General features: G+C 39.1%; 1 protein-coding gene across 1 annotated transcript; it reads left to right on the top strand.

Annotated features, from left to right (window-relative positions):
• Positions 1 to 486: 486 nt before the first annotated feature.
• On the top strand, positions 487 to 22,669 carry LOC139707964 (WD repeat-containing protein 91-like). The gene is made up of 17 exons (XM_071619955.1): positions 487 to 1,278; positions 2,384 to 2,538; positions 4,032 to 4,141; positions 4,521 to 4,643; positions 5,437 to 5,582; positions 6,578 to 6,660; positions 7,319 to 7,634; positions 9,929 to 10,056; positions 11,844 to 11,962; positions 12,321 to 12,456; positions 15,264 to 15,360; positions 16,206 to 16,300; positions 17,780 to 17,936; positions 18,659 to 18,767; positions 19,523 to 19,635; positions 20,526 to 20,723; positions 21,946 to 22,669. The coding sequence occupies exons 1-17, from the start codon at positions 1,156 to 1,158 to the stop codon at positions 22,099 to 22,101; spliced, it is 2,364 nt and encodes a 787-aa protein (XP_071476056.1). The 5' UTR covers positions 487 to 1,155; the 3' UTR covers positions 22,102 to 22,669.
• The last annotated feature ends 878 nt before the right edge of the window (positions 22,670 to 23,547 follow it).

Genomic DNA, 23,547 nt, shown 5'->3' with positions numbered 1-23,547 from the left:
TGAAGGAGTAAGCGGATCGGGGACAGGATCGCATTGCAATGTAATCAAGTTGAACTTACCAACTCTAAACTGTACTACTAGTGACATGGTAGTGTAAACGTGCAGATAGACGTAGAAAAGCTGCTGAGTAGTGAGGAGCGTATCCTACCTAGCCCGTATTGATTCGCTTCTGTGGTTTTGCACGGTTCCAAATCATCGAACCTCCGGGCTATGTAATCAACAAAGTGTAGACTCTAGTACAGCTGACATGTATACAAACAGACACTTGTTCTGAAAACGTTTCACGTGCTACGGGGATTGAACCGTGTAACAACGTCAACTTTATTGGTGCTTCATCGCATTGAGTTCATTAAGGGTTTATCATGGTACGGACTACGGTATAGATCTACTATAGTATAGGCAACATCAAAGTTCAGGTGCTGCCTGGTGAGTGGCGTTTCAACCTGGATATATCTACCAAATGGTACATTGATAATAATGGATTTAACGATCTCCATCATCTTGAGATAATCTACATGTTTGCATCAAATCATTATCGTCACACTGACTAGATATTGGTAGTAGATTTCTAGTCCCTCGTTTGCATAGCATAGAGCTACGAACGGTCTATTGTGCCATGCACGCAACATAAGTACGAGCTGGGGGTGGCCAAGTGCAGAACGGTGGAAAAACATATCCGACGCCCCCTGACATACTGCTGATGAGGAAGGGGAGTCAGAGCAAGCCACGCTTGACTTGTTGTACCATCTGATGATACCATTGATCCAGGACCTTTGATGTTCTTATTCTCCTGCTCTCTGAATGGGATTCAAGCAAGCTACCGAAGTGGATTCCAGCCTTCTTTTCAACAGGTTGTGAGCTTGGCAAGCTGTTTTCACAGCATGCAAGAGTGACCCTTTCAAGCAACAGAGAAATATTTCTGCAAGTTTTCTCTTCTTAGTAGTCTCAGCTGATTGGCTCAGCTCAGACTGTTATCTTTCATTCATCCATATTACTGGACTACCATATTAAAACTGCACGCTGATGCTGTGATATCAAATAATGCTGAATGAGTCATGACAGACCTTTGAATTTCATAGCGATAATCACATTCATGAATGTGGCAAACATCACTGGTGGAGCAGTAGATACATGTAGATACTGGTCATCTCCAACATGTCGGAAGCGGTTCAACGCATGGATGAACTGATCAGAGACTATATGCTCTACAGAGGTTTGACAAGTACTCTCAAGAGTTTTGACGCAGAGTTGAAGAACGACAAAGACAAAGCATTTCGGGTAATCTCTCTTTTTGGAGGGAAAGATATTGCGTGTAACCCTGTTTGAATTCTCTCAACTATTTGGTTTTGTACCTTAGGTTAGAAACACTGTAGGTATGGTAATTCAATGTTTTCAGAAGATCACCTTTCTACATATTAGATAAAATTTTAGAGGATGAACAAGCACTGAAAGTACCATGGCAGACTGTAATATAAAATACATGGACAGTGTTTTTAGAGTTTTGTGACGCCAGATCCAATAGTTCAATTACTAACAGAAGCTGAAAGGAAAGAATTGAGCAAAAACTGAGCACAAAAACTTTCTTTGCACTTTGAACATTTTCATCTCTTTAGAGTGCAGTTTCCAAATCAATGATAACATTGTTTATATACCAGTAATATTTTCCTTTTTTTAGTGGTGTAGTAGGCATATAAAATGACATTGTGAAAGAAACTGGATTTACTTAGAAGTGTATAGTGTAATAAACAGAGGCATCAAGGTGGAAGATTCTTTTTTTAGTAGGTTTAGCTCATTTATTTCTAAGAATTGCATTATAAATGTATTTGTGAAGGGTTTTTTTTTTGGTCAAAGTGAATTTTATCATTTATGAAAAGCTGTAATTTTTCCCATAATTGCCATAATCAAACAATCCCAAATATATTCAAACAAGAGGATATTATGTACAGCTTGATATTAAATGCCTCCCTGTCATACCACCACATTAGCACATACATTGTAGGTGGGTTGAAAAAACTTTTACATTATTCATTCCAGAACGAAAGCGTTTAACTGTATGCATGATGGTATTGTCGACTTTGCTTAAGTCGACCTTGCATGAATCGAATAATTGCCTATAAAGTTGAAGGTCTTTTCAAGACCTCTTTTCCTTATATTCCACTTATTTTAATCCCTCATAAGTCAAATTTTATTGGAAGTTGAAGCTTTATTGTATTTCTTTAATCCAAATAGCTTGGACTTAGGCAAGGTTGACTGTACATTGTATATTCAATGTAAAAGTTGATGTGTTTTTCAGCCTGCTTGCTGCTATTCCAGGACTTGTTTGATGTAGACTGATAAATAATGAGAATTTTCTTTCCTGTTCTGTTGTTCCTATGGCCTGCAGGCAGACAAGATTCTTGATCAGCTGCTTGGATTTATATCGACCTATGACCTGTCAGGCCTCAAGTCCTATTGGGACCACCTTGAGAGGAGGGTGTTCTCCCACCTAGAACACACCCACGCCCACAACGTCAACAAACTGCGCATCAGCATCCTGAGGTCAGTGTAGCTTCTGACATTTGGGTTTCTGTTTGAATCATTTGCATCAGGTAGCTGGAGTTCGAGGTTTTGTACAGGTGACTCTCATTATGAGGAAGTCATCGGGACTAGCAGTTTTCTTTTATCATAGTGAAATTTTTTTATAGCTGAGCAATAAAGTGTAAAAAGACGTTTAGATAATAATTTTTGGACCTGAATTTTAACTTCTTTGTAACAAATATGTTATTCAACAGTGTTTGTTATAACAAGAGTACACTGTATTATTTAAGTTTGTTTTTGTTTTTATGCACGGCTACTTGGTAAAGGATTAAATGCTGATAAACAAGGAACTGCAAAACAGACTGTTGCAAGTCCTTTCCAGAGGACTGGCCAATGAGGATGGAACCTTGAATCCTCAAGAAAGAGAGCCCTCGGTCTTATTCACTAAGCCACATCAATTTATGGGGGGGGGGGGGGGGGGGAGGGAGGGAGAAAGGATCAAATATGATTGCTCAGAAATGAGCACAAAAAATACCCGAAGTAGAAAATTATGAGGTCAGTGACAATATCATACGGTATTGCAGCAACATATAAATAATGAGCACCCAAGCAGACTCTTCAATCCATGAGCACTAGGATAGCTTGCAGTCACACTGATCAGGTTCATTACATTGCTTTCTGTAATTAATTGATTATACCACTATATGCATTTCATTAACATTTGCTGTGTTTTGCAATTGGTTATTTAGATAAAAGAGGGTTAAAATTACACCTACATGTGTAAGAATTCAGATTCGCATGTTTAAAGAGAGAGCACTGTTGCATTCATACCTAATATTTAAGAGATCTCTTGCAAAAGCTTCGAGCTGGAAAAGGTCTTGCAGTTATTTAGTTTTGAATTACTACAGCTTTCAATGTGACAAGGGATGACTTGGTAGATAATTATGAATAGCAGATATTGAATGCTGATAGAATGATATCTGAAAGTGAAACTTACACTCTTTTAGTATCTTGTTGATTGATAGGATAGTGGACTAAAAGACAGATAGTGTGCACATTGTGAGAGTAAGACACTTCTGGTGTGCAGTTGCAGATATCTGTGCAAATGAACACATTGTGAAGAGAAATTTGATATACCAAATAGGGATGACAAAATAGTTCTGCTTGATATATGTAGACAAAGTGATTGATCTTCAAGTAGAAAACTATGCATGTTCAATGGTATTTTGGGTTGTGTTGAACGTGAGTCTACTCTTGTGGGATGTGTTTGAAGAACTGAGGGGATTTTTACCTATGGAGGGGTTGGACACTGCACTAGTAGAGCAAGTTTGGAAGGCTACTCTGTAATGCAAAACGTGTATGTTAGTTAATAGAGATTATTTTTCTGTGGATATCAATATGTATCGTAATGATTTTTGTTGTTGTTGTTGTAAGTCAGGATAAAAAGGTGAAGAAATGTAGGGTTTATCACTAGAATAATTTCTCTTATAATGTGTTTTATATGTGTATCCTAGGCTGTATGTGGTGAACGCTGTGCAATCAAATCGTGGAGACAAAGTCAATGACTTCTTTGACAAGTTGGTGCCGGAGCTGCAGAATCAGCCGGAGTGGAAAGAATGGTTCGGTAAGTAGGATGAGACAATGAATAGTGGAAATGAGTTTGGGTTGGACACTTGGACCAAATCAAACAGTTGTTACTACAAGCATGCTTGTTTGTTCTGTTTATTTATCCACGTACTGTAAAACACAATATTTTCGTGGCATGAAATTTTCATGAATGGTAGCCGACGACGGCCTTATTCCCAGCATGAATTTTTTGTAAGTTGCCTCTAACATTCAATGCATAAAGTATAGACAAGATCTTTAGCGTCCTTTTTAATTTCGCGAAACTCTGCTCTCGCGATATTCTCGAAATTAAAATGCATGCGAACATTCCTCATTTTACAGTAGCTGCCACGCCCCTTCTTTGTTACACCTTACTTCTTTGTACCTTCCCTCAACAGTGTTGCCGTACCTGAAGAGCCCAGAGCAGAGTCCAACGTTCACCCTGTACTTCACCAAGCAGTGGGAAGAGACGCTCAAGATATCGCTCCACAACTTTCTCAGCATCATCTTCCACTCCATGCATATCCTTTGACATGCATTAGGGCAGGGCAGGGCAGGGCAGGGCAGGGCGGGGCGGGGTGGGGCAGGGCGGGGCAGGGCGGGGAGGGGGGGCAACGCGGGACAGGGAGAGACGAGACATCAACCTTAAAGGGACACCCCACTCCATGTGCAATGTGCATGTTGACTTGGACGAAATAATGCAGTCAAACAAGCAGCACAGTCGAGTAATGAAACATAGGAAAGTGTCACTTCTTCTTTTTTTTTTACAATTATGTTGGCCTCGGTAACCAGTGTGATTAGATGAGGATTGATGTCATGGTCTCATAAGTCTGTTCTGTTCTGTTGGTATGAATATGGAGAATTTTGAAACCATATTTGTCAATGATTGAGTAGTAAGAACCCACTTCTCCATGAGAATTTTCAACTGTGCTTTCAACATTATTACAATATACAATAATTTTACAAAAAACTGTTCTGATTTCTTCTCTATGAATCTGTTTTTAAAAAATGGGAAACTTTGCATGTACTCCTGAAGAGTATGAATATGATAGCCATTTATAATTTGTGTGGTGCAACACATATTGATGCTCATTTCTATTTTTTCACTGTAGGAAAAAGAGGATTTGACATGACTGTCAGTTCTTCTTAATCAAAATAATGCAAACACCTCCAAGCATTATCTTTTAAGGTGATTTTTTTTTTATTGAGATTCTCGAATTCACAAAGCATACATCCATGTTCTCCCTAAAATGTATTTGATCCATAAATGTTCTCAAGAGTTTAAAAATTCACGACCCTTGACTGCTGTTGCACCCTTGCCCATTCTTCTGAGTTTCGACACTGAGCATCAGAAGATTGTGGAGCTCCAAGAAGACAGAGGTAAGCTCCAAGATGAAGTTACCAAGCTACAGGACCAAGTCAGCAAACTTCAGGACCAGGTTGGGCGCTACCAGGAGCAAGTTGGCAGATTGCAAGAACAGGCGAGTATTCTTCTCTTTTTCAGTTTGTCTCAGATTTTCATTATTTCATCATCTTCTTGTCATGTTTGTGCTTAATTAAGAAACTCACAGAAACTAAGCAAGATTAACTGATCATGATGTCTGAGGAATAGTCATATTGATAGAATGATTGTTTCCAAATGTGTTCTGAGCAATAGATAAATCTGTACAGAAAGGCCACTCAAAGGAGGGCATGAGAGTGACCTTTCTAGAGAGGTAACTTTATGGACAGCATCATGATGGCCAGACCTATTTATGCATGCTTTAGAAAGTCATGCAGAGGCTAGGAATTTTGCTCAGTGTGGACATTTGTGTGTGTGTGTGTGTGTGTGTGTGTGTGTGTGTGCACCGGAGATACAGAGTGATATAAAATGGATACAGTTTATTCATGTATCAATTGAAATGCACAGGTTTCTCATTGTTGACTGAAATGCAGTTTTCACTCATTAGCTGAAGGCTACAGAAGTACTGTGTAATATGAATATCTGCCCTTTTTTGCATGCTGTTGTTGGCCCATGTTCTTCAGGAAGTTGGTCTCTTATTCTGTACCCGGTGACGACAGTTGCATCATTGTTACTTGTCACATGCACTAAGAAACTTATGAAGGGAATATGGTCACTTGAGGTGGCTGCTTTTGACCGATAGCTGTTGTGTGTGATTATGATTGCTTCTGCACTGGTTTTTTACATATTGGGGAATTTTATGTGGCCATTAATGAGTAGTGGCTGATCTACACCAACGACTCCTAAATCAGGTAAAACTGTGGTATCAAGTCAAAATCAAAGGTTAACTTGTTTTTGTGTCTTTTACATAAAATGTTAATGATGATGTCATTATTTCACATATTTTGCCATTTTGTTATGCCTCTGTTCATGGATGCATTATGGAGGCTTTGCTCAATGCAGAAAAAGAGACACATGAATTCTCAGTGAGTTTTTCTTGCTTTTTAATAATAGGTGAAGCAGCTGTCACTGCAGGAGAGAACTGAGTCCAGTCTCACTGTACCTGATGGATCAGATCACTCCAGTATTTCAATAGGGTGAGTTATTGTGGTAAGAAATTTGACCAAATTGAGTGGAATGGTAAAAATTTGAGTTCACATCTTTAACTGTACATATTGCTCTGTTTTAGCAGTGATACACCTCTTTTATAAGTGGCAACTACAGCTGTTACTATGTTTTTCTGACATTTAACTTAACACCTTCCATATGATAAAACGTGAAAGAACTATACCTCAACCAATTACATTTCACTTTAAACATAGCAGTGACCACTACTGGGAAGACTTCCTCTTGGAAGTTAACAGCTGTAAGGTGAAAGATGCAAAGATTGCATGAGAAAGTTATTGTGGAAGTGGTAAATCAATAGATATTTATCAGATATTAAGAAATTATGGAAATACAATGTATTGATTGAATGGAGGATTAAATGGAAAGCAATAGAATACTTTTGCAGATTATGGAATGTGTTTTCAATCCTGCCGTAGTACATTCCTGTGGGTATTTTATCCAAATGTGATGCCCTTCAAACCTATAGACCTCTGTATGAAGTCTGTCTGTCTTCAGTGACCCACTTTATAGTTTCTGTCAGAGTATGGCCTCTTGAAAAACATTTGATTGCATGTTTGTGTTCAGCTGCTGCAGGAAATAAGTCAAATTTTGTTTTGACAAATTTTATGGTTATTATTCCCCTCAAAGTGAAGTGCAGACCAATCAGCTTAAGAGTGCCTTTAAGGGTTCCAAGAAAGCCCCCTCCCCCAACCCGGGCCGGAAGTCCCTCCTGCCCTCCACCCCCTCCGTCCCACCAGCAGTGAGGGGGGCCTTCTCAGCCCTCCTGGGCCCCAAGAAGGACCCGGACCATTCTGGCCAGAACCAGACGAGCAGGACCAAGGATGGAGGAGTCAGTGGTGGTAGTGGTGGTGGAGGAGGAGGCGGAGGAAAGAAAGTTGAGTTTGCGAGTTCATCTCCATCTTTAGCATCTCAGCAATCAACCAAGACATCAACCCAATCTCAGGTTAGTATAATTGACTTTCACTACCATCTCAGACTCTGTTCTTCTCTTTTGTTCTCTTAAAAAGAATAAACAAATTAAAAAAGATATATGTATTAAACTAGCATTACCATCTAATCTTATTCTGTGGACATCTATTCTTATAGCATTTGCGTAAGTTTGTTCAGAAGAGAGCACTCCCTCCCAACCCCCCATTCCCAAAAGAAAAAGAAATAAAAATTGTGCCACTGTAACCAGGTAATATGGTCTTTAGAAAGTCACACATTGGCCGTCTCCAGCCTGTCTCCACTGTGTTATGAATGGATGGTTATTGTTATTGCTGCCGCCGTTGTCATAGTGATACGATGATGATTAAAATGATGATGATGCTTTGAAGTATTACAATGATGATGATGATGATGATAACATTTAGATAGCACCATTTACCCATAGAAACAGTCAAAGGCGCCCCGCTCCCACAATGCGTCACACATAATTGTACATCAAAGTTGCTGGAAGAAACAGGTCTTCATCTCAGATGATAACTGTCATTAACTCATTTGCATTGATCTTCAGCAGTTCCTAGCTTCACACAGAACAAATTGCAAATTGCAGACATTTCCAGTCTGTGCCTGTATGCTGGGCTCCACACTAACGGTGGCCTGGTGGCCTGGGGCCACCAAAAATGAAAGTCGGGCCACCAAATTTTTTAAAAAGGGCAAATTTGGTGGCCGCCTCGGGCCACCAATATTTTTTGAAAAGTGTCATTTATTTGTGTTAAGATTTTGCAACCCATGTGCCTGGTGATGAATATTTATACTTAGTCTTACCATTCAGCAGTTAAATTTGTTTAAAGGATGGATGAAAAGGACTGAATGAGTGCCTGAGAGTGAGTGTTGCGAGTTTGTTGAGGTTTATTTATGAGTAGATATGTCCAGCTTCCAATTCTTACTATGATAAAACTTAACCCTAACTAAACTAAGGTAGTTGATAGAGGCGGGGGGGGGGGGGGGGCCTCCCAGGCCCAGTCACTCAAATCAAATAAATGAGCGATTTTGGGTCTGACTTGCACGTACATATTTATATGTAACTTCGGAACCGCGCGCCCGGGCGTCGCAAATTTGGTGTCAAAAGATGCGGGAGACTCGAAAGAAAAAAGTCATGGAACTTCGCGGCGATAGCTTTTTGCGATTGCGATACATGTACATCGCGCGGAACGTCCCCCCGGCCTAGTTAGGGTTAAGTTTTTGACTCATCAAAAAAAAAAAGGAATTTTAATGTTTTTTATTGTTTTTGAGGGGTCACCAAATTTTTCTCTCGGGCCACCAAAATTTTGAAATTGATATATTTGGTGGCCCCATCGGGCCACCAAATAAAAAAGTTAGTGTGGAGCCCTGCTGTATGATATGCCTTTCAATGAATCATACTGCACGCTTGCACTTTTACGATTAAAGGACAAGTCCACCTTCATATACATGTGGATTGAGTGAAGGCAATAATATTAGTAGAACACATCAGTGAAAGTTTGGGGAAAATCAGACAATCCGTTCAAAAGTTATGAATTTTTTAAATATCTGTGCAAACACTGCTGGAGGAGAAGACTACTACAGTGTATGATGTCACATGCCTACAACGATAGAAGGAAAATAAAAAGAGAATTTCACAAAACTTGACTTTTTGAATAAAGTGCACATTTCTTCGACTTGTTACTGACTTATGTTAGGGGTAATACTATTCCCCCTGACTTCTGAACGAGAGAAGTCGAGCGTTCTTTTAATATGTGAGAAAAGTGAGAATATCTTGAATTTTCTTTATACTTTCTTTATCTAATTGTACTCATATGACATCACAAGCTATAGTAGTCTTCTCATCCAGCCGTTACTAAGCAGAAACTTCAAAAATTCATAACTTTTGAACGGATTGTCCGATTTTCCCCAAACTCTCATTGATGTGTTCTACTAATATTGCTGCATTCACTCAACCCACATGTCTATGAAGGTGAACTTGTCCTTTAAGGTGGAGTACTCTTCAATACATGATGAAGAAAACATTTTTGAATCACATTCAAGCATTTTATGTTGTCTAGCTTGATACTTTCAGTAGTATACATCTTGAAATTTAGACTGAACCGTATTCATCTTGATCATGTGATGGTCGATAAGTGGGTCAAAGAGCTGATAAAGGCTGTAACATTGACGGCTGAAAATTCCTTAGGTAAACAGTGCGTATTGAGATCAAAAGTTTCACACTGATTTCAGAATAGATTTATCCCAATACAGATGAGTTTCTACTCTTGCATATTTATTGTAATCGTGTAGGTCAAGCTAAGGCAGCAGCAGCAGCAGCTGGCATACGACAAAGAGAGAAAAGAACTTTTCTCCAGGTCTCAGCAACAGACGCAATCTCCGAAGCAGACTGAGAGACCTCAAGGTCAAGTTTCAGGAAGGTGAGAGCAAGTTCAGATTGGTGTGATCAGTGCCTCAATTGTAGGGTGTTCTTGTTCTTATTCTTTGCCACAGTGTTGCAAAATAAACTCACAAGCGCATTATTCAAATACATGAAATTTTTCCGTCGAGATGTTTTTCATTGCAACTGATTGACAAATTGCCCTACATCGACATAAATAAGCACTGAATTGATGTTTTTGTAGTAGCCATGATAAAAAATCATGGGCATACGTACTCCGAGTTGACGCCTGTCCGGAGATCAGGAGGTCATAGGTTCGAATCCTGCTCGAGTACGTACGCCCATGATTTTTTATCATTACACTGACCAATTCAGTGCTTATTTACGTTGATGTAGGGCAATTTGTCAATCAGTTGCAAAGAAAGCACTTTTTTTCCCCTCTGGTGTTCATTTTTCTCATTATTATACCATGTTCTCTACCTAAGTGGGAAAAATGAGATGTCAGATCTATGTTCAATGAGACAATAAGTTTCCATGATGACACTAGTTCTTTAAAAAGAGAACCAAGGTATGATAAGTGTATGCTATCCTATGTGGCTTATCTAAATCCCTCTAGAGAGTTTAAAAAAAAAATTATGAGATCAAGAGTTTTGTTCCTGTATTATCTTACATGATATACATCATAGTGAAAAATTAATCCCTGTTGAATAAGTCATTTCTTTTTCAGTAAATGTTGTGTGCCATTAGGATAGTAACAATGCATGTAGATTAAAAAAAAGAGCACCAGAAGTAAAACTATTGGAATGATAACAATACATTGTGTAGATTAAAAAAATACCATCATAGGTAAAATGATGGAAACTTGCTGTAATATTCACAAAACTTAAAGGACAAGTCCACCTTCATATACATGTGGATTGAGTGAATGCAGCAATATTAGCAGAACACATCAGTGAAAGTTTGGGGAAAATCGGACAATCCGCTCAAAAGCTATGAATTTTTAAAATATCTGCGTAGTCACTGCTGGATGAGAAGACTACTACAGTGTATGATGTCATATGCGTACAACCATATAAAGAAAATAAAAAGAGAATTTCACCAAACTTTACTTTTTGAATAAAGTGCACATTTATTCGACTTGTTACTGACATATGTTAAGGGTAATATTATTCCCCCTGCCTTCTGAAAGAGAGAAGTCAAGTGTTCTTTTGTTATGCGAGAAAAGTGAAAATATGTTGAATTTTCTTTATTCTTTCTTTATCTCGTTGTACTCATGTGACATCACAAGCTATAGTAGTCTTCTCATCCAGCCTTGAGTGAGCAGGAACTTCAAAAATTCATAACTTTTGAACGGATTGTCCGATTTTCCTCTAACTCTCAATGATTTGCTCTACTAATATTGCTGCATTCACTCAACCCACATGTCTATGAAGGTGAACTTGTCCTTTAACATTTTATGGCAGAAGAATGGGCATTTTCTGAGCATTACGTGGCTCTGCACTCTGTCACTCAAATCAAATAAATGGCAATGTTCATATCACATTGAATATCTCTATAAAGTAGATTTTGGGAATAAGTTTTATACAGCATAAATGATGCTTATTTCATGTTTTTTCTAACATTGACATAGACAATCACATCTCTATAAATATAGAAGACAAAAGATGAAGTAGTTAATGTATTTATGAGTTTTAGGAACAGACAGTTTTAAAACTTGGCCAGCCAATCTAAAACGATACTGATGGTGTTATAAAGAAAAGAACATTCTGACAAGCAACAATGTTATGTGTCATTTCTAATGCCACTAAAATACTGCACCCCCTTCAGCAATCATCATGAAGAAGTGGAGGTTACATCCTTCAGCAAAGGTGACGGGGGTCAGAGTTCATCTGAACAACTGAAGCTGTCCAACATGACAACAAAGACCAGCACAAATCAGCTACCAGGTGAGATGATTGTAATGGTTGTAGCCTCAGGGTTATCAAAAAGTTAAAATGTAACATGTGGAAATTGTTATTATATGAAGGTTTTCACTGTAGACATGATAACTTCACAAGTACTCCGCATGTAGGGAATTTGAAAGATTTTCTCTTTGCTCTGGGAACCATTGTTTAGTCAAGCTAAGATTTGTTAGTGTTCTCTGCTCTGGAAACCAAACCTAAAATCCCTTGCAACCCTAACTCTAACCCTACGTCTTTGGAGAAAATAAGAACAGAGCACTTGTCGCAGGAGCAAACGTTGTGTATTGTAAACCATGTGCTCTATTCCCAAGTAAGTCATAGTGCCCTCTGTTGTATGTAACAGGTGCAGAAGACAGCCTTGGCACCTTCCTCATCCTCAGCCAAGATGAGTACACAGAGCACCATTCCTCCATCACCCACAGCCGCTTCTCACCGTCGTCCACCAGTGTGGCCAGCATGGACATCGATGGCGTGGTCAAGTGAGTGATATGAGTCTGTTGTGAGATGTCTGTCTCTGTTTTGTCCCTGTCTGTGTCTGCATATGTGTCTGTCGCTGAGGCTATGTCTGTACCCATATCTGTACAGTATCTGTGCCTGTGTCTGTGCATGTGTCTGAGGCTGAGGCTATGTCTGTACCCATATCTGTACAGTATCTGTGCCTGTGTCTGTGCATGTGTCTGAGGCTGTGTTGATTTCTGTCTGTGACTGTGTCTATATTGGTCTGTGCCTGTATGTGCACCTCATTCTATCTGTGTGTCTGTGTCTGTGTTATTTTCTCTCTTTTAAACAGTTTATAAAGAGCATTTGTGTCTTTATCTGGTGAGTGTGTGTAAGGCTGTGTGTGGGATAGGATGTTAATGTTTGTGTTTGTGTATAAGTTTGAAAAGTAGAAATCAGGTAAAATTTGTAAGACTAAAGTTATCAATTTCCTTTCTCTATCTGAAAATGTCAAAGGTACATGTAGATTTTCCCTTTGTTTAATTAGGTGATACGCTTTTAGCGTATCACCTATTGTGATTGTCAAAATCTGTCTTTTTTCTTATTCTTCTTTCTTTCTGCCACATTTTGTGTCGTCAATATCTCAAGAATGACATTACGGAGTAACATGACATTTTCAGTCAACATGTCTCATGACAATATCTAGCCACAATAAGGTTTTCATGACAGTAACGTCTCTATGACGTCATCTAGGCGCCATTTTGTGATTTTCGGACCATGTTACATGATCGATCATAACTTCATAACTAAAGGTCATTTCTGTATCATTTTTTGTGGACATAAAGTTCAGGTCACGCTCTATCTTTCTTTCTCTGATGCTAATTACCTAGGACGTCATCTAGGACGCGTAAGCGCGCGTCAAACTTTTAAAAGGCTCAAAACAACTTTCCAATGGGAAATCTCGAAGTTTCAGACAATTTTAAGCGTTTCAAACAATTTTGCGCGTGCGCGTCCGTCCGCGCGTTTTAGCGCGTCAGTAACATGAAAATGCACTTTTTTTGACTGATTTGGATTCCTGATACTTTGAGTAACAATATCCATTGATTTCTGATCGATTCTGACAAATAACAAAGCAATGCACTGGCATCAAAGTTGAAATTTGGCGTGCGCATCTATGTGCAAATATAGTGAAAAAACATGTCTTTATTTATTTCGCCATAGCTCTTTAAAACGTCAGGTGACCCTATGTTTTTATTGCATATTACAAAAGCATATAAATTGGACATAACGTTTCAAGTATCATTATTTCCATAAATACATTATGACGTCATCATATTGTCATCTGAAATCAAAAAAGTGGAATTAATTTTTTTAAGGTACTGTTTCTGACATTCATTTGCTCGTATCTCTGTTGTTTAAGCTCAATATTATCCCAAATTCAGATATGTTGTACTTTGAACATTTGCCTTTTAAGTCCATGTCATGCTTTTGATATTTGATGACGTCATCATACCTTAAATTGTGATTAAAGGTAAAGACGCAAAATCGGACAAGTTTACGTGTATTGTCTATGGGAGGTGATTTTTTTTTAAACCATGCATTGACTTAACAACGTTTAAGCACCTTTATCTCAGCTGATTTTGCTTCATTTCCTCTGAAACTTTAGTATGTTGTAGCTGAGACAATAAGCTGCAGTAATCATGCATTTTATTCTTTGAAATCTTCTCATCAGATTGACAATTTTGCAGTTTAAAACTGAAAATGAAAATGGAATGTGGACAAAACGATTCCTCATGTATCTTTCACATACATAAGTTTACGTTCCCCATATTTTCTCGTCGAGACGTATGGCCGAGTGGATAAAGTCGACGTCTCAGAGACGTGAGGTTGCGGGTTCGAACCCCACAAGATCACGAAACAAAATACTTAGCTATTTTACTTTTTTTTTCTTCAATTTTGTATTACATATTCGTCCATGTAGAAATCACGTTCGTATATAAACGCACCTATACACACACACAGACACACACACACGCCATATCCCTCTTTTTTGTGTGTTGGAGACCACATTGCTTCGACTGCAGCAAAATTTTGCAGGTTGACTTTGTCAAACCGATCATAGTATGTAATGACGACGACTGAGGTGTTGTACTTTGAACAATTGTCTTTCAAGACGATGTCATTGTTTTGTAATTTGATGACGTCATTACACTGAAAATTGTGATTAAAGGCAAGGTATCAAAACCAGCCAATTATAGGTTTTATGTCTGCGGGACGTATTTTTCCCAAGTTGCCAGAAATGGCATAGCGACCTCAGTCGTTACAAGGCCGTTTTTCCGTCTAGCAATGCAATAGATGTTCACACGGCCACGTTAGTTGAGTGGGCATTGACTTTCCCCCTGTTATATCTATACATTGTTGTTGTGTTTTTGTCTTACCATTTCTGTGGATGACCCGTGGCCGAGTGGTTACAGAAACGGTTTCACATGCACGCTCAATATAACTTCAAGGTGCCTATATCACATTCTTTTCTTGTCGATCACAGATGACCGTCATCTGATGACTACAAGCGTATCACCTAACTCGTCCTCAATGTGACGAGTTTTCATGTCTCGTTACATTTTGTAGTTTGACCAACCTCATCAAATTTGTCCTAGAAAGTGCCATTTTCATATCTTCACCTTGCAATGTGTAAAGTCAGTGCTTGTCATTTTGCTTCTACGTAGAAATAAAAATATATCAATAGACTACTTCGTAGTGGATGCTGAAGTCCATTTTGATAAATTTTTGAAAAAATGATTAACACGAAAAAGCATGCCCATGTCTTCCTTTATTGTGTGTATTGCAGAGTTTGGAAGACCACACCCAATCCTCTCACCACCACAACCATCATGTTTAAGTCACCTTTACTTTCACTGGAGTGGGTCTCCAAATCAGACAGAATGGTAAGTTTATTTCCTTGAACCCATTGAGCGCTTGGAGTGCGGATTGGCACAGAAAACCCCATAGCATTGTACACACTGTCCAAAGTCCCTGGCACAAAAAGGGTTAGTCCATCAGACTTGACTTTTCACTCTATATTTCTTCGTACACCACTCAATATGCCTTGACAAACATTTTGAGAGTTTTCAAAGGGTGATGTATATTTTTTCCCTTTTCTTTTTTTTTAAAGGAATTTGTACATTTTTTTCCTTTTCTTTTTTTTAAAAAGGAATTTGTACATCTGCTATGGTATGTAAAGTACAGTAACATGAAAATGTAAGCAGTATAGGTTAGATGTATGTAACCTTGCATGCAGAAGTACAATCCCTCATAATGTTTTTGAAGGGCCTGAGTACTACAGTGCTGTGTCATTTATTCTGTTGTAAAGGAATTATGTTATGATCTTATTACAGAATGACTTGTTTTGGTTAAAAGCATGAACACTGCCAGTGTAGAACATGGGTAAGGAAAGAGTCCCAGTCAAAAAAACAACAACAAAAAACAATAATAATAGCAATAAAATAATGGAAGTGCTTTCGGCAAACCTGGGCAGTATTTCAGTAAAAAATCAAACAAACAAACAAAACAATTGATAAAAAACCAACAACGATGTATTGATGATTAACTTATTTCAAAAAGAGCACAGGCACTCTTTTAGAGGGAATGCCAAATCATTGGGACAGTTTCCATTTTGTAACGTTCCCTAAATTTAGTTAGTGTACTTTGCTTTTCACTGAGATGTTTCACAATCTGTTTTCACTTTGCAGTGACTTATACGTGATTATTGACCTTGTGTTTTGATTACCAGCTTTTGCTAGGAAGTTCTGTTGGCTCCGTGAAGCTCTATGACTGTGAAGGGAAGAAGCTCATAAAAGAAGCTGAAATAGACTCTTCATTCCCAAGGTAAAGATCTCTTGACGCTGTCTTCATAGCTGGCTAAAATCTCCTCTGTACAAAATTGGATTGAATTCTTTCAATTTGGTGTCAACTACTTTCAAACATTAACAGTGTCCTTCATCAGATTGATACTGCCATGGAGAGTGGTAAGACAGCTGGCAGAAAATGTGGTTGACTAAGTCTGCGAGATTGTGTTAGCACCTTGTTATTCTCATTTATTGTGTTTGGTTCCCATGTGGATGGACTTCTTTAGCCAATGATTTGGTATAAGTAGGCAGATAAGGTACAGAAATTTTCATTAGGTCGTTCAAAAAGAAGTTGGCACCTTACCTTCAACCAATCAGATGAGAGTTTTGAAAAAGCTTTTTCAGGTAGCATGATGACAAAGTAAAATCAGCTGCATTGATCTATTTAGAATTCTTTGAAGCTGAAAATGTGTGTGTGACAGAAATTTATGTGAAAGACTAAACTTGATGTGTTATGCGTCTAGAAAGCTTTTGACAGTGACTGTGATTACTTTATATGCAGTATCTCCGACTTTGTATCTGAGAATTCATTACTAATGAAATGCTGGAACAGTGAAAAGTAATAAAATATGCCTTGGCCTTGTATGTTGTCATAGTGATCTGGGTAATCAAAATGTACATTTTCTGTTGTTTTTAGCCCATATACCTGTATGTCAAGCTCCTTTAATGTGTTTTCATGAAGTAAACAACCAAAGTAATGCAGCATGATTCTATTTGCATGTTTTGATTCTCATATTCTCTGTACTGACACATCACGGACAACTCTTGGCATGGGCATTTGTGCTGAATGTGTTTATTGTACGCAAATTTAAACATTCGGTCTGACGTTCACATTGCTGTAAATTCTTGTGTCATACTCAAACACAATGAAAAAGGAGGGCTGAGGAGATCTGCTATTTACCACGAGCATCAAAGGGTTAATACACAGCACATACTTTTTTAGTATTCATCATACCGTTGTCCCCGAAAAAATTACAACGGGTTCCTCCATTATGATAACTTTAAAAATGGTGAACCGATCCAAGTACAATTTCAGGATATGAAACTATAACTCATTTGCCACATCTCACAGAAAACCCCATTCGATTTGCTTCAGTGGTCAAAGAGAAATAAGGAGTTTTGTAGACCATGTCAGGAATCCCTTCCCTCCAAGTTCTGTCCATTGTGTTCACACATTAATTAGCAGTTCCAAAAGCATTCAAATGCTAAACTTGTAAGAATCAGACCCATGACATGCTTTGTAACAATCCACATTTCGCTGTGACCACCTACCCAAATTGAATGGGGTTTTCTGCAAAATAGAGCTAAGATGTTATATCTTAAGACCCTGAATTAGCATTTACATAGTTTAATCATATTGGGGGTTATCAATGTGGAAATCCAATTGTAATTTATTTGGGGGGATATACTGTATAAAGCACTCGAGTAAAAAATGTGTTAATAACCCATTTGTGGTCAGGGTGGTCTCAACGGCCTGCAACCCGAGTGGGTCAGCCTTCGTCTGTTCATCGGCCAGCCAGGTGGCAGACTGGGGTACTGACCTCAGTAAACCCGGGTCACCCTTACACGGAACATGCAAACTGACCAGCTGGGACCTCAAGACCCTTAAGCTACAGGTGCGTGAAAGTGATCTCATTTTGGGGGCCTTTGTCTCAAGTCAAGTCTGGGTTTCCATTGTTAACCTTTGCAATGTATACATTAATGTATTTTGCAGTAACTTGCCATGTAATTTCCCTAGTATTAGGTGAACTACTCCCTCAATTACATAATAAAACAAAGCAAAACAAAAGGCTACTACTGACAAAAATGAGACAAACAAAAATGTTCCTTGTGAAATTTATCATCCTGCTGAGATGTAGCTGACTATCCCAGACAGAGACCATTCAGTAACTTGCCATGCAATTTCCCTCGTATTTGATGAACCAACCCCATAAGTATGTAATGAAACAGAGCAAAACAAAACACCACCACAAACAATAACCAGACTAATGAAAATTTGCATTGCGACATTGATCATCTTGCTGAGATGTAGCAGACATTCCCATATAAAGACCATTGTTGTGAAATGTGGATTCACAGGCTCATGTAAGCCACATTCATTGATGGTTAGATTTAGAACATCTGTGCCAATTAGTAGATAGAGCATGCCATCATATGTGACCATGGACCCAACAGTGCTGTGAGGGTTAGTGTAACATACAACATTGTACCTTTAGTCTGGAAAATGTTTGTCTTTCACAAGTTTCACCTTGTTATGAAGAACTCACAAATTCATGCCCACCACACCTCAAAGATGGAATTTTGTTTAAAAAGTTAATTTTGACATCCTCCATTCCAGAGCGAACTACCTCTCACCAAAAGTGCGGGCTGTGTCAACTGTACGTCCTACAACCACAACGGCAACCTCCTCGTCACAGGGGCAGCTGATGGAATGGTCAGATTATTCGGTCAGTGAAACTAAAGATATCAGTATGTTGCTAGGTATTCTGAGATCTTGTTACAAAAAAAAAATAGGTCTGAGTAGCTATGTTAGATGATCTGACTACAACAATATAGACAATACTCCCAGCTGATTACCAGTAATTGTTGCCCAACTACTGCTGTAGTAACAACAATCATTGCATGTGGACATAGTCTCAAACCACTGTAGGAAAAGGGATTCTGCTCCACTTTAGAAATCATAAGTGATCAACTTGATATATGCACGTTTTCATGCAGTTAATGGCTTGTTAACTTCCTTGTGTAAACATATTTTTGGCCGTAGATGTTGCTCACTGTGGGGAATCATAGCAAGTGGTGTAATAAAAGTTTTAGTGTTTTGTTCGGTGTCTTGAAAACAAAAGTATCGGCATACCTGAAGGGTGCACATTGGTCAGGTGTAAAGAAAGTTTGCTGTAAGGTATTTCAGTCAGACATTCAAAGATGTAAATGTCATCACAGCCAGAGAGTACACAAGGGTCATGTATGACAAGAGTTAGGTGTTTTGTGTGGTGTAAATGTTTTCTGTCGGGCATTTGAAAATGTGAGTATGTCTGCTAAACAGGAGAGTGATTGCACACAGGTCCGGTGTAGCAAAAGTTTGGTGTTTTGTTTGGAGTAGATATTTTCTTTCAGAGATATGAGTGTTTGCCAAGGAAGAGTGGCACTGGTCAGGTGTAACAAAAGTTTTGATGTTTTGTTTGGTGTAAATGTTCTCGTTCAGACATCCAGAGGCGTGAGTGTCTGCTTAGCTGGAGAGCGCACAAGGGTCAGGTGTATGCAGCCCAGTTCAGTCCAGACGAGACGTCAGTGTACAGTATGGGATCTGATGGCAAGGTGAGATCCAGTTTTATGGGCAAACCTTGTGTAATCCCTTGCAGTTGCAGCACTGTTTGAACCCTTAGCTTTAAAAAACACTCCATCCCTCACTGGCTTAACCCATCAGAAAGTTGCATGTTGAATACTGAAGATAAGTTATACATTGTAGTTTGGCATATCATTTCTGTTGGCAGATCATTTGTGGTATGAAGAATGGTTCAGCATTTGCTGATATGTTCAGTGAAATCTACCGATATCCCCCCCCCCCCCCTTGAACCCAGGAAGAGGCAAATCACCAGTTGTTACTTAATGTATCCAAATACATGCAGTCCACTTTTATTAACAATGGGTGTTTCTATGTCTGGCTAGCCTCACACAAGCCTCCTTCAACTATGCCATCGACATTTCAGTAAACTCAAAGAGAGTAAAAATTAAATGGACAAGAAGCTTATTTTAAGTTTTGGGATAGTTTGGCTGCAGAAATTATTTTGTCATTAAAGTTGGCAAATGTAAATTTCACTGCATGTCCTGCATTGGAGAAAAATTACATGAACATGGTTAAATGCATTTAATCTTCATGGGATCAAAAAAAAAATTACCAATTTGAGAGGAAAACATGAACTTTAATTTTTCTCAAGTTTGTTGCCAATAGAAGGATCAGTTGCAACTGCAGCAATGTAGAGGCTTTTGATTACTCTGAAACTTGGATAAACGATGGTACATGAACAAAATAGGGCTCAAATGGAAGATGATTTCTCACTGTGCCTTGTGAAATATTACGAAGAAATTATGAAATTATAATCATGAAAATGCAGTGCCAAACCAAAGAAATATGGTTCTGAAAACTTGATGGGTCAAAGGTTTTATAATTTATAACTCATCACTATTCTGTGCCACCAATCCACCAGTTTGCCCAGTGGAGTATAAACAAAGTGGGTGAGAAGCTGAAGGAGCTGTCGATTCACGACGGCGCCACGGGACCCTTCGTCGTCTCCGGGTTCGGCGGCTACCGGCAGCAGCAGAACCCGCGGGGAAAGCTGTTCGCCTTCGACACTAGCGGCAAGTACGTACTGACGTGTGCCCCCCACGGTGGAGTCATCTATAAGGTGAGACTGGAATCATGAGTCATATTTATCAATTGAGGCAGTCATAACCTTTCTTTGTATCTTTATTCCTTCATCTACCTATTGATTCATCTGTACAAATTTCTTATATGTTCTTGTAGTTTTCTCTTCATTCATCAATTATTGATGAATTTGTTATGTATTCGTGTATTAGTTTAGTCATTCTGTTCAATATTTGTTCATGAATTTGCTTACTTTTGTTTATTTATTTGGTCCTTTATTCGCAGGTTTGTTTTAGCTTAGAGCTTCCAAAAGCAGTATTACCTTTGACATGAGGCAGTCTTTCTATAACCTTCTTCCCCTGATACTTTAACCAATACGACTTCATTACTTGAGAGTAGAGTGAAAAACTACACACAGGTTTCAGGTTTGAGGTTCAATGACATTTATTTCCCGCAAACAATATACGTAAATACAAATATCATTGCAATTTTGAAACTGTAGGGGCACATCTTTAGAAGTGTAGAATTTGTTGCTAGTGTGCCCGTAGTGTACCACAGTAAATTGATATATCATGCAGTTATATGCAAAATTATGAGAGATAAAGATACAGAAAAACAGAGACTCCAACCCCAGGCACCTTCTAATCTGGAGATTCTCCTGCTTGAAACCCCTAACAAACGGGAGATTCCAAGTTGATGTGCGTGAAGCGCGAAATTCCTTTACAGCTGTCATGGGTTCTAGATGCTCTGTGGTGCTATCTAAGGCTTATTTTTCAACATACGATAGAAATATGTAAGAAATCCTTTCCAATGGGAGACACAAAGCCAGGGCAGGAGAAATTGAATCTCAAGCAGGAGAATGGGAGATTTTGCGAAAATGGGCTTTCGGCGGGAGATCTCCCGTCGAACGCGGGAGAGTTGGAGTCTCTGGAAAAAGGGATAGGGAGAAGGACAGAGACAGCAATGAAAACAAAGACATACGCATACAGTAGGACATTGACACATGCACACAAACATCCAAACACAAGATTGTGCAGGACACAGATTGTGTGATGCCTCATACAAATTTGTAGGTACTGGTAATACCAAAACACATATGCATTTCACACACTAGGCTCTATTGAATCTTGTTTACATCTCACACCAACTTTCTCACATTAAATCCTGTGTGTAAACTTGTCAGTGTGATACACCAGATGATGGTGTTATATGATAAGATCATTATGGTTGTTGAACCCCTCTACTGTCTTTTCTTTACACAGCTGCACAAGATTGTTGGCATGCAGAGGATGCTGACCATCTTGGGACACCGGACACCAGTGGTCAGTGTAGACTGGTGTACATCCCTGAACACCGGTGTATGCCTGAGTGGATCTATGGATGGGAGGGTTCAAGTCACCACGTTGCTCAGTCAGTAACCTGTAAAAGTGTGGTGTGTATTACACTACAGGCAGGTGTAATAGTCCTACACCTTTGCAAAGTCTCTCTACTGGTGCTGCATAGTAAGCATGTGTCTGTGTAGTGTCTGTGTATGTGTCTGTGTCTGCAGCTGTATGAGTGCCTGTAGATGGTGGATGTTTGGTGTTTACTGAGAATTGATAAAAAATGATCATGTTCACCTACGAAACTTTGCTGGGATTCTAGCTTGAAAACACAGTGCATCATAGCTGGAAATGAGTGTGGCATTCTCACCATGTAATGTCCGTGGAGTCAGCATGTACTGGTTCCCAAGCAATGCGGCAAAGGTTTTAAAGTTTGTGCGTCTTGAGCATTTTTTCAGCCTTGCCTACAGGCCACTTGTGAACAATATTAACTCATTTTGTGGCTAGGTGCATGTCTTGTCACAGTTTAAGCTGGTGCATTCAAATCATTTACATTTACAGAAAAGTATAGACAGATGGTGCTTCTCAGAATGATATTTTCTATTTTTGTGGTTTCATATATCATGAGAGCTTGGATAACTGCAGCTATGATAAACTGGACAAGCGGGGACAAGCCTCACGCACAGACTGATTTTATTATGCAGCTAAATGAAGAATAAAAATAGATACAGATTGGCATGTTTGGATGCCATCCTCATTTCCATAACACCCTTCATCCTGAAAGAGTTTAGTTTTTGCCCCTCTCTTAGCTGTAAAGGGGCCCGGGGGGGATTCTGCCCCCCCCCCTCGATGTTTCGCGCTATAATTCTGTAACGCGAGAAGACCTTGTCGCGAGGCTTCATGACTTTCTTTGTTCAAGTCTCACGCAACTTTTGAGACCAAATTTGCAACGTCCACGCATATTTTTACGAAGCCACGCCCATTTTTTGTAATGCCATGTCGCCCCAAAACGGGCACGATTTTGTGATTTTTTGTACATTTCCCATGGAAAACAGCGCTCTGTCATGAAAGTCATAAAAACCTGATTATTTTTACACATTGGCACAATCTTGTAGATTATGACGTGGGTGTCACGCATGCCAATTTTGTCACAATTGCACCTCTGATGGCCGAGATCCCCCCCCCCCCTCTGGTCTTAGCATAGCCAAAAAAGCCCGGCCTGATTAGGGTTAGGTAAAAACTTGAATGGACTATCCCTTGATATGCCCATGGCATATTTCAGCCCTGGGCAGTGTATTTGGAGACTTGCCCCATCAAGCCCTAGGAACCATTTGGGGATCAATCGGTCTTATGAGATAATTTCAGTGATCCATTTGGGAACAATGCCCATCCTGAGATTGAACCCAAAGATAAGGTTTCGTCAGATCAAGCCTAATCTGGGAACAGCACATTCAGACACATAGTAAAGCCCCTGTCCTATGAGTGCACTATGCAGGGGTACCCCAAGTGTATGTTTACTCATTACCTCCGCCAAGGGGGAAG

This window comes from Diadema antillarum, unplaced genomic scaffold, assembly GCF_040938485.1.
Source record: "Diadema antillarum isolate AM-2024a unplaced genomic scaffold, OU_Dant_1.0 seq00001291_RagTag, whole genome shotgun sequence".
NCBI lineage: Eukaryota > Metazoa > Echinodermata > Echinoidea > Diadematoida > Diadematidae > Diadema > Diadema antillarum.
Note: the sequence above shows the minus strand (reverse complement) of the source record. Positions and strands in the feature narration are given on the sequence as shown.